A 15,338-nucleotide genomic window follows, 5' to 3' on the forward strand; every position below is an offset into this window, starting at 1 on the left:
GTGAAATTAACGAAAAGGTGTTAGCCTGGTTAAAGTCCATAGTGAGAGTGAAGACTTCTTCTGGATGCGAGTTCTGATATTTGCTAATGGCAAAGTGTACATGTGTTCATGTACTAACGTAGCATTAGCTTGCAGTTATTTAGACTGCAATTATCCCTTGAGATGATAGAACGGCCAGGACCTAACCATGATGTATTCTAGGTCTGGAATACACCACGTTCTTACACCAGGGATTGTTTACATAAACACAATCCACATCCCGTTTTGCTGGTCCATCCTTGCTGGTACTGGCTGACCTGTCGACAGGGAACAGTGTGCGGCTCTTTGCAATGTTATTCTAAGTTGTACCTCATCCAACCTTTTAACAATGGAGCAAATATGGTTGGATGGCAAGAAATATGGTTGGATGTGGTCATTTGTAAGGTGTAGCCTTCAGCTTGGAATACAGCCCCGCTCTCTTTCCGATGTGCTGCCATCAGGGCCCTTATTTGGCATCTGTCTGATCACGTTATTGGGGAAATCTCTAATCAAATTAATTTCCACTCAAAAATATGAGCTACAAGCAAACACTATAAGACTGAGATGGCTGTAGGTTACTTCTACTTCAATGGTGCAGTCCAGAGTGATGAGGAGGAGAAAGAAAATAAACAATAATTCTGTGTATTTCAGGAAATTAATTAAACTGCCATTTTGGACACATAAAATATGAAGAAAAGTCTTTTTTTTTAACTATTAAAATCTACTGCTGATTTGTTTTACACAGTGTTCGAACTACTGATTTAACCCTTTAACATGATAAGGTCCAGGCCATCATCACTGATAACCCCAAGCTTAAGTCTCTGTTATCGAAACATGTACTTTTTGTTTTTAAAAAACTGTTCTCAGAAGACTCGGGAAACAAAACAAAATTATCATTCTAACTGGAACATATCAAAAACTGTTTTGCATTTTTTCCCCCTGAAAGTCTTTCTTGCTCATTGCTAAAAAAAAAAAAACAGAAGGTGAGGGTTTGTGTCATCACTGATGAAGTTTTACACCTCACAGAGTTGACTGGGGCCAAATGTTAAATTGGATACCGAAAAGTAAGTTGAACTATGGGTGAAGTACAGGACGCTACCGAAGGTGTGAAGTTCCTGCAATGTCATGCTTGAGTTCTAATACAGCGATACTGTATCTATGACACAGCCTGACGGGTACTTTCCCAGAAACATGAAGAGATGTAACAATGACACAGACCCTAACCACCATGATAGGTGTGTGTGGTAACAATATGCAGTACAAACACAGCATTTTGATGAGCACAAAGAAAATAATGGGATAATATGAAGTTTCATAACTCTAACAATCCGCGTATGGACTTGGCTGGTTTTAAAGTGTACTCTTTTCCACTGTGTCAGTAAATATAACTCTTGTTCAACATTTAGCAGCTTCAAGTTAAACATGATCAGTTTCACTCATGATAGCAGAGCAATGTAAACACACCAGCCTTGAATATAAGTGCAAACAACATCACGATGGCAGGGATTCAGCTTAGTGTACTACAAATGTAGTTGTACACGGCCCAGCAGCACACCACTAGTCTAACTTTTCTTAAATTTTTCCCCCCTCAGAGCTTTACTGTTAAACTGCAAATTGAACAACTATTAAGAGTTCATTCTAGCTCACATGTGCCACTCTTGCACATGAAGGCACAAAAACAGCCAACAAAGGATTGTGATGGTTGTGTTGACACATGTCCAAAAAGACTAAAACTAAAGAGAATTCCTCTCTTACCATTTTAATACATTTTTAAGTACATATTATTGTTTAAGTTAAGTTAGATTGTGTTTCTTTACCAACTAAAGCATTTTTACATGACTTGTTTTATTAGTTTTTGTTCACCATGTTCCAAGGCTTACCCTCCAACTAATCTGCACTTTCACCTATGTGTGTCATTGTTTGGGCAAAAGAGAGAAATGCTCTTAATTTTTTTCCTCCTATCAACCAGAAAGAACAGGAGGTTTGGTTGCATCTTCATCTAGTTAATCCAAATAATTCACCAACCGACCTTCATAAATCACTGCTTATAATCTGAGAGCCACTCCAAAAGAGCACAAATCACTAACCCCGATTTAATTCATCCCGTCATGCCATTCCAGTGGGCTTCAAACTGTCATGGATAATTCACTACATTTAGAAAATCAAACAAAGCAGCATTCCTCCCCAGATCCTGGCACCACGAGCTTTCCTCCAAATGAAATCTAACCCAGCACAGAAGTATGAGAAAGCAAATATCCAGGTGAGATATAATAACACTGACCAGAGGCTAAGTGACAGCTAACTAAACTCTGTTAAATCCTAGCCATGACTAATTCACTTATGAGATTATTAAGAATAATTCCACCAACTAGGAAAGAGTCTGAAAAAAAAAATGAATTAAATATTTTACAGATAAAAAGCTGCAAGTAAAGAGTTAACATCTCACCATCTGATCCAAACAGGTCCGCTTCTGTTGGTCCTTATTATGATGTTCAGGGCCAAAACATTAGTAATAAATACTGACACCAACAAACCAAAAAAACTCATAAACAGTCAGAATGCGAGTCATTTCAATCACGTTTGCGGGGTGGCAGTGGTCCTAAGTGTCCTGTGGTGGAGTTTCACCCATCTGGGATGGACTTTGGAACGTCAACACAGGAATGACAAACTAAGACCAAGCAGTGCCACAGCTCCCAACAAACAGCTGCTGGTATTTTACCGAGTCAAATAACTAGCAAGGTCTTTTGTTGTCAATCATTACACAGTCAACAGAGAAATGAGCTTACAGTGAGGGTTCATTGAGGTCTGAGAGCTGACTGGCAGGCTCTGTGGTTACACACTCTCCTCCTCCTGGGTGCTGTACGCAAACTGCAGCTCATGTAAACACCCACATAGCAAATGAGATATGGTGCTTGACCTGTTTAATGTTTAGGTTTCGGGGATTTAAAATGCTGACTTTAGCCAAATAACAGCAGCTTACACTGAAATATTACACAAGAAACTGAAAAAAAAATTATGAAAACACATGTATGAATGAAGTCTGTACCAGGGATGGGCAACATCCTTCTTGAGAGGGGCAGACTGATTTTGATCTAGTAATCAGAGAGCACAACGCTGAATTACATAATACACATTGTTGGTGGTTTTTCCTTCATATTAAAAGGACAATCCACATTCCCTTAGTCTTAGTCTTAAAGTTCAGTCAACACCACACAGTGCGCACCGACCCTTCCCGTCTCATTTTCCTGTTTCAGCAGGCTGGTCGCTGTTACACTCATCCTGCGATTGGACGAACTAACTCCACCGTCTTGAACTGCAGCTGGTGACGGTCAACCTTATTCTGCTGCGAGCTGCTGCCCAGAGCTCTCTGAGGCAAACCATAGCCCAAGATAATGGAGCTTGAGTCCATCCGAGGGATGAGAGGCTCAGTGAAGAATCAGCTGATATTTGCTCTGTTTTTTAATGTAGGTGCACACTGTCAAGGTACATTTTTTGTTTTGTTTTTTTGAAGCGGGGAGGTTGTTTTGTTTGAGGACATCAGCAGCACAATTGAGATCATCAATTTGTTGTATTTTGTCCATGGGTGATCTATGACAGCTATTGAAAATTTACCAAACCACTAAGTATAATCATTTATAACATTTCTTTAAAGTCCTTAAATCAAAATGAAAACTGAGCAATACATCAGACAAAAACTTTGACCTCTACATCCCTATGAAAAATCAGAGCATGGCATCACTGTCTGAATAAAAAAAACATTTAAAAAGATGAAATTCAAAAGCTTGATTAGATTTTTTTTTTTTTAAAAAGCATTAGATCCTGCTCTCTGACTCACAAACTCAGCACCTTAACTCTCACCTGTGGTTACTATAAAAAGACTACATGAAAATATTTACCTTGGTTATGAGCAGTGGCTCCCGGTGTTCAAGTCCCCCTCTGAGCGTGAACCCCCACGGGGCACCTCCTGACAGAAATACTTCCACCAGCTTGAAGCTCTCACAGTCTCTGCTCCTCTGTTCCAGATCTCCTGATTTCTGCACCACATGCCAAAAGCTCTCCGCTTCTGTACAGCGCAGATCATTTTTATATCCTTCAGCATCCATTGTACTGCTATAAAAGTAAAAAAAGGAGAGATAGATATCCAGTCAATACATCATAATGGGTACCGTTCTAAAATAATAGTTTACCACAGCGGACCGTTTCCATAAGGCTTATTGTTTGGTCCAGTCTATTTCTGCATACTTTCCAACGCATACCATTTTAGCACAGTTTGTCCCAGTGATATGCTGATGACACAAAGATGTAACTCCCATTGAAATCAACTCAATGAACTCATCACTTTCTGCATCTCTTCCACTGGCTAAAAAATAAACTACTGACTTTTTTATTAATAATGTGTCACATACCAGTGGCTGGAAAAACTTAAAGACTCTGAATTAGACTGGTTGATAAGATGTTTCACTGTAAATTAAGAGCTATGTAACCACTGCAGTTTGTCACCAAGATCACACAAAAACTACCACAGCCATACAGACACTTACTGTAATTTTTGAGGTCCAGAAGTATTTTTAGAGACCAAATATCATGTGGTGCGGTGTTTAGCACTATACGCCTCATAGGATTCATATCTTCCTTCAAAAGACATAAGTTCTTGAGGTGAATAAAGGGCCTAAAGGGCATAGAATAAAATGCTGTCTTTTAGTCTGAGGCATTTTGAAGATCCGTAGGACTAGAAAAGCACTTCATAAACACGAGTTCATCTCCAGTTTTCATATGAGACAACATACATGATGCTATGGCTATTGATACATCAGTAAAAATCGTTCCTGGCATATACCACAACACCTGTATTGTATTTTGTTTATATTTTTTACTAACTGAAGTCCCTCTATTGAGCTTTTTACTTGGCAATTACTTGTTAAAATTTATTTACAGCGCTCCTTTTTTTGTTTTACTTTTTAAAAATGTTATAAAACTTGTTTATTTTGTTTATTTTTACCTTACTGAGCTACCTTGTCTTGTCAAGTTTTGTACTTTCTTTAAACTATTTGGCGGCAGGTTATATTTAATGTTTTGGCTGCTGCAACACCGGCTCAACTTCTAACCAGGATTCCTTCTGTCCACCAAATTCCTGAGTGTTGACCATATTAAAAAAAGTCTTTTAGCACAGAACACATCCTGACTAAAAGATGGGCCTGGTATCAAAATGTAGGTAAAAAAGGGAACCTTTGAAATAATGTAACATGTTTTCACCAGCCACCTATCCCATATGCAGATATGTCATATAAAAGTCTCCAGTGAATCATCAGGAAACAGGCAAAAGTTCCAGAGTGCCAGTGACTGTTTCTGTTACTCTGTTTCACAGACATTAAATTGATACAGCTGCTATAGAAACTCTGTTATATCCCATGATAATGATGCTCAGAGCTGATTATAGAAAAAAAAATGCCCCAAACAAAGATTTTAGCTTTTGATTCACTTCGCAGTACTTTGTGACAAAGCATAAAAGTGTTTTTCAGCCATGAAAAATTTATGTAGATATCTCCCGCTGATATGAACTTATGAGGGTTTAAAAATGCTTGAGAAAACTACATTTCAACCCGCCCGTATGTACTTCGAGGCACTCCAATTCTGAAAAAATTCAGGAAATGAAGACAAAACTTTATTTAATATACTGAAATTACTGAACAAAATAACATAAGTTGATTTTATATGGAATGAGCCACAGTGCACATTAGATTATATATAAAAAGTGATGAGACAGTAAACAAATTAAGAAATAAAAGGTAAACTGGGAAAGTAAAAACACTCTGGAAGCTGAACTGAGCGGAACTATAAGAAATAAGACATATTTAAGACTAAATAAAAACGCCTGAAAAATAACACGGACAGAACATTGGATTTAGGGCTCTTATTTTGAAAGGAACCTGCCCTACCACGAACATGCAGACGTTCATTTATTAACTTCTTTAAGTCATAAAATATCTTCTACGTCCATCTGTACGGAGCTCTGGGAGACTAAAGCAGGAAACCTGTAACACCTGTTGTTGTCAAACTGCAGACAGGGTGATTTAAACTTAATGCTCTTACATGCGAGAGAATTAATACACCAGCAGCACAATGGAAACCATCCTCGGCTCAACCACCAAATAAGCCGAGTAACACCGACCTGCTCGCTCACATAGGTAACACAAACTTCGTCCCACACCAGCAAAATCAAACAAACTCACCTACTCCATAGGTGCGCAGCTATTTTGGGAAGAAAATATTACAAAGTCGCTCTGAAACGGCGGACCTTACCTGAGAATCCAAGTTTTGGATGAACCGGTGAACAGGAAAGCTTCGTCGGGTTGGCACGGAGTAATATCCCAGGTTTACGTTACACATACTTCATCTTTTTTAACTGGTTTTATTTTAAAAGGAACAACTTTTAAAAAAATAAATCGTACGCTAACTCTTAAACGAAGTGGCGACCTTACGCTGTTTCAAAGCAGCAGCTCCAGCCGTATCCTCCTACTTCATGTTACAAACCGAGAACGACACACTGACACACTCGGGAGAGGTTAAATCAGCTAAGCTAAACTAGCTCCATCCATGGACAGCAGGGATAACAAGTGTGGCAGAACAAAGCTGCAGCGCAAGTGCGACACCTACCGTTAGCCAAAAGGAAAGGCGGGAAGAACAAGCAAGTGCAATCTAAAAGGGCTAATTTTAGTGATAATATTAAATAAAAACTGATAAACACGTTACGTAGTAACTATACCTATATTTCTACTTTCCCACTTTATTTAGCCAAATAAATAAACTCTTATTTGGGTTTTAATCATGGACAGAGACAGAATTAAAATCTGTAGGAGAATTCTTTTATTAGCTAATGTGGAACTTGAATGCAGCAACACATCTCAAAGAAGTTGGGACAGGTGGAAAACAACTCTGGAAAGGTAAGAAGTACTAAAATAAAACAACTGGAGTAACATTTCATAACCAATCAGACTGTCAGCAGGTCAGTACCATGATTGCATAGAGGCACAGGTTCTCAGAAGTAAAGATGGGCAGAGTTTCACCAGTCTGCAAAAAATTGCATCTACAAATTACAGATTAATTTCAAAATACTGTACCTCAGTATAAACTGTGAAGACTTTGTACTGTAGATCTCATGATCTACAGTACATAATATGATGAAAAGATTCAGAGAATCTGGAGAAATCTCTGTGTGCAAGCGACAAGGTTAAAGACCACTTCCAGAAATAACTGTATTATAACAGAGTTCACTGTACCATCCAAAACCACAGGTGAAAGCTCCATATGTGAACATCATCCAGCAACACTGTCATTTTCTATGGGTCTAATTTAGTTTAAAATAGCCCAAGGTAAAGTGGAAACTGCTGTGTGGTTCGATGAATCAAAATTTGAAATTCATTACACAGAACATCATTGCTGCATCTCTGACGGCGGTTCAATCCATGACAGCTACTCAAAGATTTTGATAGCCAGACTTCATTTGCGCTCTGCTGATATCTGCTGATGTCTGATCTGGTCAGCATCTCATTATCTACAAACTCATTAATAGCACTGATTAATGGATTTCAGGCCTGAGAAGCAGAGCTGAAGAGGGCTGCAGACTGAGAAGCAGTGTGCAAGGTTACAACTGGATGCAGTTGAGGATGGTGTGATAAACTGTTGTTGTTCTACTTTTACAATAATTAATTTATTTGTGTGTTTTTTTCTTATTTTGTTGTAGCATGCTGTGAGATCAGTTTTAAAATGTAGGCAATGTTCAATCTGTCTCACAATGATTGCTCTGTTTTTTATACTGTCTTTATTTTAGCATAACTAATACGTTATTCCAAATAAATTTTTAACTTTTCTATTAAGTTCTTCTAATACAATTAATATTCAGATGTGTTAACTATGTTAGCTTTGTTTATTAGTTAATCCTAGTGTATATTTTTCCTTTATAATCTGTGATGAAATAATCTTAATTATTTGTAAAACTAATAAAACCTTTAAAACTTGTGTCTCTTAAAAGTGCTTTTATTAGTTAGGCCGATCTTTGGCCATATACTTAAAACATTTAGAAGTAATAGTGATATCTATTTCAGTCACTGCATTCAAGCCATTGCCCGTTCCTATGTATTCTTAATGGAAGTTTACAACAATGTATCAGTTTGCTGGAAGACGCAATAAAAAAAACACTAATCAATGTATATTTATGAGTACAATATTATTTTTTTCTGTTTCATATCCTCAAAAATTCTTTACTGTACCTTTAAACACATTCAAATTATTGTTTAAATATGTACACAGGCCAAAAAAACCAAAACAAATATTAGCCACGTAATTGGGCTATTTTCTCATGCGCATAATTTTACTGTCATGCTTCTTATTCCAAAAATGCTCAAAAATGCAGAGTTGCTAGTGTAGCTATCCTTGTGAATATCCTGCATTCTTCTTACATTTTGGCTCAGAGCCATTAAGTAAATAAAAATAAATCACAGCACACATGAATGAACTCTGAATATTATGAGCTGCTGTATGGTTATTATGTGCACTAAAATTTTCATTATCAGTTTTTACAATACAGCAACAGCTGCTGTAACTATAACGCTAGTTTTGCTACCTCACCACCTAGCCGTTTGTTAATGAATAAAAGACTTAAAGAGAATGTAAAACTCCGATCGTCTCATTTTTCTGTGCACCACCGCTACAGCTATCATGTAGCAAAGTTGTTGTTTTTTCTCTCTCTGTGGGTGACTTTATACAATCACGAGGAATAAAAGTCCGATAGAAACTCTTATAATTTTCTGAAACGCCGGTAAGAAGGGGGAATCCATTCAGAGTGTTCCTTTCCATGACAACCACAACTACGGATGGTCGGTTAGCTCAAACCAGATGGGACAACGATTCGCGGAAGTGGGTCAGAGGTGAAACTTGAGTAGCCATCACATAAGTTTTAAACTGTCGGAAAACTAAACTATAGAGTTTAAAAGGCATAGTTAGAGCATGTTAAATAACTTATTTTAATCTATTTAGACTAAATACGTAAAGTATGTTTAAGAACTGGTCAAGCTGGCTTGGAGCAGAGAAAGAAAGCGGCCAAGTTGCAGAAGAGCCTGCTGATGCTAACGAAGAAAAACGCTGTAGTGAAATAAACAAACCGAGCGACCAGCAGGGCAGAGATGCTGGGACAGACGCTCAGCTTCTTCAGAAAGCAAAAGGTTTCAGTGGTGAGTCCGCTGCAGTCCACATATTGTTGTTGTGTTTCTCATTGTTTTGGTTTTGTGGTCAGTTTTTATAGGTTTTAGCTTATTGTTTGTATAAGTGAGAGGCACGATTTGAGCTTTAGGGAGAAAGCATTACAATACAAACAAATCAATTTGTGATGGTAGCTGCCTTATAGTCATCCACTATCAGATTTGACTTTCATTATAGTTAACTGAAATGTTTTCTTCAAGTTATTACTTATGTTTTAAAATTGCACCTCTTGTAGTTTGTTTAGGTGATGCTCATTTTGGATTCTTTTGTAATTGCAACTTTCACTTATGGTTATTTTGATAATCTATTATTCTGCTGATTATTTTCTCCATTTGTTGATTAATTGCAACTATGCAATACAGTAATGTGTGTTATTCTGGCTTCTTTACAGGTTACATTTATAATTTTGCCAGCAGCGCCTCAAAAAAATTATCTGAGTCCGTAGTAGAAACAGCTCAAACCTTAAAGAAGAGCGTGGAGGAGGGGAAGATCAGTGGAATTATTGATAAGGTGAAAAGTTTAATCTATTGTCTGAGGCTGATATCAGGTTTTTACTATTTAGGGTAAGTTTGGAATATTTGAAGGTTTGTTCTTCTTCCCTTAGACCATTTTGGGTGATTTCCAGAAGGAACAAGAAAGGTTTGTTCAGGAGAAAAGAGCTAAAGAGTATGGTGAGTACTTCTGTTGTGTACTTATGACCATGAAATGTAACAAAAGCTCTTTTAATTGATGTAGATATTTGATTAAAAATCAACAGTGCTGGTGCACAGAAAATGCGTCTTTGTCCACAAACATGTGGACCAAACTGTAAATCGGTTTTTCATCATTAATTAAAATTTAGATTTAATTGTAGTTGAAAAATATTTTCAGAACACGTCAGAACATCTCTGCTGCTTTTCGCCGCTCGTAGGTGCTGCTGTGCCTCCATGGGTGGGTTATAATGAAGAGGACGCCATACAGGAACAGATATTAGCTCTCTCAGCTGTGAGTATATTTAGAAAGCACTACATTTATTATAGAAAGTTACTTAAATTATGCCTCACTGTAACTTTACTTCATTGTTTCAGGATAAAAGAAATTTTTTGCGCGACCCCCCTGCTGGGGTGCAGTTTTACTTTGACTTTGACCAAATGTATCCAGTCGCCATGGTTATGCTGGAGGAAGACGAGCTCCTGAGGAAGATGCGCTTCCATCTGGTCCCCAAACAGTGAGTGTGTCATAAATTAACTGCGTTAACTGCTGTGTTTTCAATGTGAGCCTCCCTGCATCCCTCAGGGGTGACTGTGTTTTCCTCCATGCTGTTCTCCTCAGGGTGAAAGAGGAAGTCTTTTGGAAGAATTACTTCTACCGCGTGTCTTTGATAAAACAGTCGGCTCAGCTCACAGCTCTCGCAGCCCAACAGGCGGCTGAGTGGATTGATGTGAAGAAAACCTCCCATTGCAAAGATCCTCATCAAAAGGGTACAGTCTGCTCTCTCCTGTAAAACCTCTGCATTAAATACTGAGGTTGATTTTTAAAGCTATGATATGAAAATTGATAAAATGTAAGAATGTACAAATATGACTGTAAGTATTTGTGTAATTCTTTATCTTAGTATTCAAGGAAGATTTGTTTTGATTTTGACTGGTAGCATTTCTAGTTAAAACAGAGAGTTCAGGTTTATTGTGTGATGAAGCAAAAAGTGAGTTAACTTCAGGACCTTTCTGAGCACAGAGTGAAACACGTTTTTATTTAATGGGCCACATACAGTCCAGTTTGATCTTAAATGGATTGAATGAGCAAAAACGCTGCACAGCAACATAAAAAGTCAGTAAAAAAATTTCTTTTTGAAAAAGTACAAGTACAGATGTATTCAATGAACAATCCATTAAAAATGGCAAACAGCCGGAGATGTCAGAAGGAAAAAACAGTGCAATCCCATCAGTATATCTCATTACATGCTGTTGCACTTTTCAACTGCACATCTATAAAGCCACAAAATATTCACATGTGAATTATTTTGTAATTTAACAAAAACATCCTTGTGCTACTAGATCTTAACATCTAGATCTTAACATGCTTCTTGTGTAGTAATGCTCTTACAACACCAAGAGTCACAGTGTTTTGAATAATTGTACTTATTTATTTATTTTCAATGTACACAGTTTGTAAAGCTGTCATGAGCAGGATTAGACCCTCTAATGTTCCAGCTCTGTCCCATCAATGATATGTTTGACACTTGTGGCTTAGACTGTATACATAAGATGGGGAAATGGTTTAAGAAGTCCTGTTTTTAAAGGCTGAGTGTTTTCGTCATTGCTTTTTAAAAGGTAGATGTCACAATGGAGAGGACGTCATAGACAACACTCTCATACATGGTCAACTTGTAAATCAGAGATAGGTCAGTTGTGTTCATGAAGAAATCAAATGTTTTAGAGTGAGACCACAAACTAATCGGATTTTTCAATAAAGAAGCAGAGGGTCTTTTCGGCCCTAGACTTATATACATCCTGACTTGCAGCCACAGGCGTCGCCCTCTGCTGGTCATTGGAGAGCATTCAGGTTTAAGACATTTTGGGGTTGGTTTGAATTTTCAGACCCGGCAGCTCATCGTTTATATACAGTCTGTGCTTAAAGGCAATGTTAAAAGCACCATTAGGTTTGAAAAGGCATGCTCTTTGGCTCCAGGTAATGATGTGATTCCAGAAGCAGCATTTTGATCAGTAAGATCTAGCTCCACCCTCCTGCAGACTGATGCACGCTTTTGTATGAACGTATAGTGTGAAAAACCAATTTAACTTTTCTTGTTGTCCTGATAGCAGTGGGATTTTAAAAAACATTTTATTAGTATTAGAACATTTTGAATATCACATTTTTCCCTTAATTAACTTTTCACAATGATGACATTTCATTTCATTTATTTATTTATTTATTTATTTTTGCAGATGCAGTTAAATCAAAAGCCAGCAGTCTCCAACCAAAATCAAGTGAGGTAAGACTACCTGTTTTTAACCTCTGAGATCTAAATAATCCTAAACAAAGGCTGGCAGAATATGTGTTTTCGTGTTTTCGAAAGCTTTTCTTACATATCTCAATTATCAGAGGATAAAAAAAACAAATTTAAAATGTTTTACTTTTCTTCATGTTTGTGATTTTAGTGACACTGAGTGAGTTTTTCTTATCAGTGGTTAATGAAACCTTATAGGGATAAAAAAACAACAACCTCAGTAACATGCTATGATACCTACTTTTTATAAATGACAACTTAATAGTCTTATAAAAGATACAGTAAGGGATTATTTTACTGTTAATATTTGCTGGTCATTAATATTGAATTTTGTATTATATTTGATAAGAGATTCTTCAGGTTAATTCTGATTGGCACATGTGTTTTATAAGGGGTATTTATTTTTTAATGATTATCGGCTGTTTTTGTGGTTTTGTGATAAATATTTAACTACTGCTGCTCACTCTCATAACTTTATTTGAACCGAAAACACAAACTTTTCATCTTTTTGTTGGTTTTGGTGCCTGAATTTAACCAGTCAGCTGGTGGGAAAAAAACTGAACAGAGAGCGAATCAGGAAACAAAGAACGGCCTCCAGGTTCAGTCATGTGATTTACACCACCGCCATCTGATCTAGATAATATTTATACACACACACTACTCTGCGACCATTAATCATTTATAAGGTTTTGCAAACACTGTCATTTCATTGTTTGTTGATGGTAAAAAGTTAACTAATTAAAGGTAATAGTTTTATTATTTATTATTGCTGCAGAAAGGTCATTATAAAGCAGATTTTACAGCTGAATCTGAGCTTCTGTTTGTGTTGTGAAAGGATGAAGAAGAGCTCTCCACCAGTCTGCACGTGTCTGAATTTGTAAGTGATACTTTTGACTCCTGTGAGATCAACAAGGAAGACCTGTGCAGAGAGATGCGAGATCTGGTTCTGGACAAGAGGGAAAACCTAAATGCAGAGAAGGGTGAGTGCTGTGGTTAAACTGGGACATTGTACTGTGTGTGTGTGAGCTCAGTGTGTTTTCTTTTTTGTTTTCAGAGGAGATGCCAGACTGGGAGAGAGAGCTGCAGGAAGAACTTCAGGAGTACGACGTGTTGGCTGACAGCGAAACCCATGATGATAACTGGGACAAGGAGATCGAAGAGATGCTGAAGGAGGAGAGTTAGAGTAATGAGCGACACCTTCAGAGGCTCTTTGGTGATTTCTTACATCTTCGGTCTTCCAACAGCTTTCTGTGCATCCATGCGCTCCCCAGATGAAGAGCTGGGAAGTTTGCATTCATGCGTGTTTAATTCAAAATGTGAAGAGAAAATGGATGTTACAAAGACAATATGTCCCACATTAATAGAAGTTTACAGTATATATTTTTTTACTTTACCTGATTTGTTATCAGGATTAAAGCTAATAAAGATATTTTCTCGATAATCTAGCTCACTCTGCATGGTGGGTGACTAAGTTACCAACTTGATGTCATGTTACGGATGAAAAGTTTGATTTGCAGCACATGAATTTCCACCAGTAATCAAAAGTCAAATATCTACTTTCATCTACTGTGTTTTTGAGTTTGCCGTTAAAAAGACTGTATATGAAAGATGGCTGTAGCCATGGTGACACATCACACTGGTTTTGGACTCCACATTTTAAAGCCTCAGTATTAGCATTTTGGCTGCCCTGTTGTTTTTTTGGAGCCAGAAGTTGGGCCAAAGGGTAGCATGCCCAGTAGTGGCTCCATAGTTTATTTTATGTGTTCACCTAACAAGCAAAAGCTTCCTGGTGCATCTGGTGTAAAAGTCTGCCAATCAAGCATAGAGCTTTGTTACTAGTTACAGCAATGGACTTAATCTATGAAAGATGGATGCTACTTCTGAGCACTGAAGTGGAGCCAGTGTGGAAGTGGCTTTACCCTGCATTCTTTTAACAGCCAGCAGGGGGTGACTCTTGTTTCAGAAAGACCTCCAGTTGTGTAGAGGTTTATGGTAACTCAGCCTTCAGCTCCTGTAATCCATGATCTCTGTAAACATGTTTGTGATGAATTCACAGCCTGAATCGGTAGTTTCATGTTTTATTGAACACAAAGTGAAGCTCATTTGATAAATTATTGTATGGATTATGGACAATAAAGCAGGATGTGCTTCAGGGCGGGGCTAAGTTGTGGCTGATAAGTCATTAACAAATGAGCTTACAGCATTCTTGGGTTTCACAGTCAGATCCATTGTACCTCGGTTTTAAAAAGCTGAGACACTAAAGACAACCAGTTTGCGTCACATGTGACAACACAGTGGCTGTGCCCATTATTTATATACAGTCTTTCATCATACAGACTATGTGAGGCTATGGCAAAAAAACAAGCAACATACTGAAGGAAAAATACAAGCGCTGCTTCGTTTGCACAGCAGGCTTGTGTGGAAGCTACATTTCTGGCAGAAATGCTGATATGTTACACCGGACTATGAACAGTGAAGATTCTCTGTAACTCATTAAACCAGAGATTTTAGTGTTGGTCTGGAGAATTTCACAAAACCAGTGAAGTACGTTTTTCAAAGTTTATCCTCGACTGAGCCACCCTTTTTCATACATACAAATGATTTGTTGGTTTGTCATGCGTTTTAAAGGCTGTTAATAAAACACCTACAGGCTTTGGACCCTGTGTATTTCATCAAATTTATTAAACAGATGAGTGAACATGCAGTTTTTTTGAATGCATTGTTTAATGTGAAGCCATGCCGGTCCGAAGCAGTCTTCCTCCTGTTTATGTCAGATTTTATTCTGTAATGTCCATGTTGTGTTTTCTGCTGTGTTTGTACTGTCACACTTTATTAAACTTGAAGTTTGTTATTACCTGTTGTTATCTGATACTTAATGTATAAAAAAGTAATCCACATCATAGAGCAAGAAAAAGAGGATTTTTTTCAGTAACTAAGTGTCGTAAATCAGTTTGGTGTATGTAAGATTTCTGGCTCATTAAATACAAAGAAACCACCTATTTTAATTAAAATATTGTTTGGGGTATTTGATAAAGGCCATTGTATAAAACATAAAGTCAAATAATGAAGGGTGCTGGAG

At 37.5% G+C, this 15,338-nt stretch overlaps 2 protein-coding genes across 4 annotated transcripts in view; one reads left to right on the forward strand and one right to left on the reverse strand.

The window, feature by feature from the left end:
* The window catches only part of shroom2a (shroom family member 2a), a 47,514-nt gene extending 40,905 nt beyond the window's left edge, over positions 1-6,609 (reverse strand). For 2 of the 3 annotated variants that reach the window (XM_039606844.1, XM_031753829.2), the window contains exons 1-2: positions 6,319-6,609; positions 3,915-4,128 (exon numbers count right to left, since the gene is read on the reverse strand). In XM_039606844.1, the coding sequence (XP_039462778.1) occupies positions 3,915-4,121 (207 nt within the window). In that variant the 5' untranslated portion in view covers positions 4,122-4,128; positions 6,319-6,609. Of the gene's footprint in view, positions 1-2,464; positions 2,609-3,914; positions 4,129-6,318 lie in introns of those variants that run through there. The other variant, XM_039606845.1, reaches the window with a different exon arrangement.
* A 2,256-nt stretch (positions 6,610-8,865) lies between these two features.
* LOC116331276 (synapse-associated protein 1) lies at positions 8,866-15,161 on the forward strand. Its single transcript, XM_039606858.1, has 9 exons — positions 8,866-9,245; positions 9,665-9,783; positions 9,878-9,944; positions 10,184-10,257; positions 10,341-10,480; positions 10,585-10,733; positions 12,198-12,244; positions 13,095-13,239; positions 13,314-15,161. The coding sequence occupies exons 1-9, from the start codon at positions 9,068-9,070 to the stop codon at positions 13,439-13,441; spliced, it is 1,047 nt and encodes a 348-aa protein (XP_039462792.1). The 5' UTR covers positions 8,866-9,067; the 3' UTR covers positions 13,442-15,161.
* Positions 15,162-15,338: the final 177 nt, after the last annotated feature.

Source organism: Oreochromis aureus, linkage group 23, assembly GCF_013358895.1.
Source record: "Oreochromis aureus strain Israel breed Guangdong linkage group 23, ZZ_aureus, whole genome shotgun sequence".
Taxonomy (NCBI): Eukaryota; Metazoa; Chordata; class Actinopteri; order Cichliformes; family Cichlidae; genus Oreochromis; species Oreochromis aureus.

What these genes read in the sequence shown, in the direction of transcription:
- LOC116331276 (XM_039606858.1), top strand. Translation starts at nt 9,068, where the DNA reads ATGTTTAAGAACTGGTCAAGCTGGCTTGGAGCAGAGAAAGAAAGCGGC. An exon ending in CAAAGATCCTCATCAAAAGG is followed by an intron (nt 10,734 to 12,197) that starts GTACAGTCTGCT and finishes TTATTTTTGCAG; the next exon opens with ATGCAGTTAAATCAAAAGCC. An exon ending in TCCAACCAAAATCAAGTGAG is followed by an intron (nt 12,245 to 13,094) that starts GTAAGACTACCT and finishes GTGTTGTGAAAG; the next exon opens with GATGAAGAAGAGCTCTCCAC.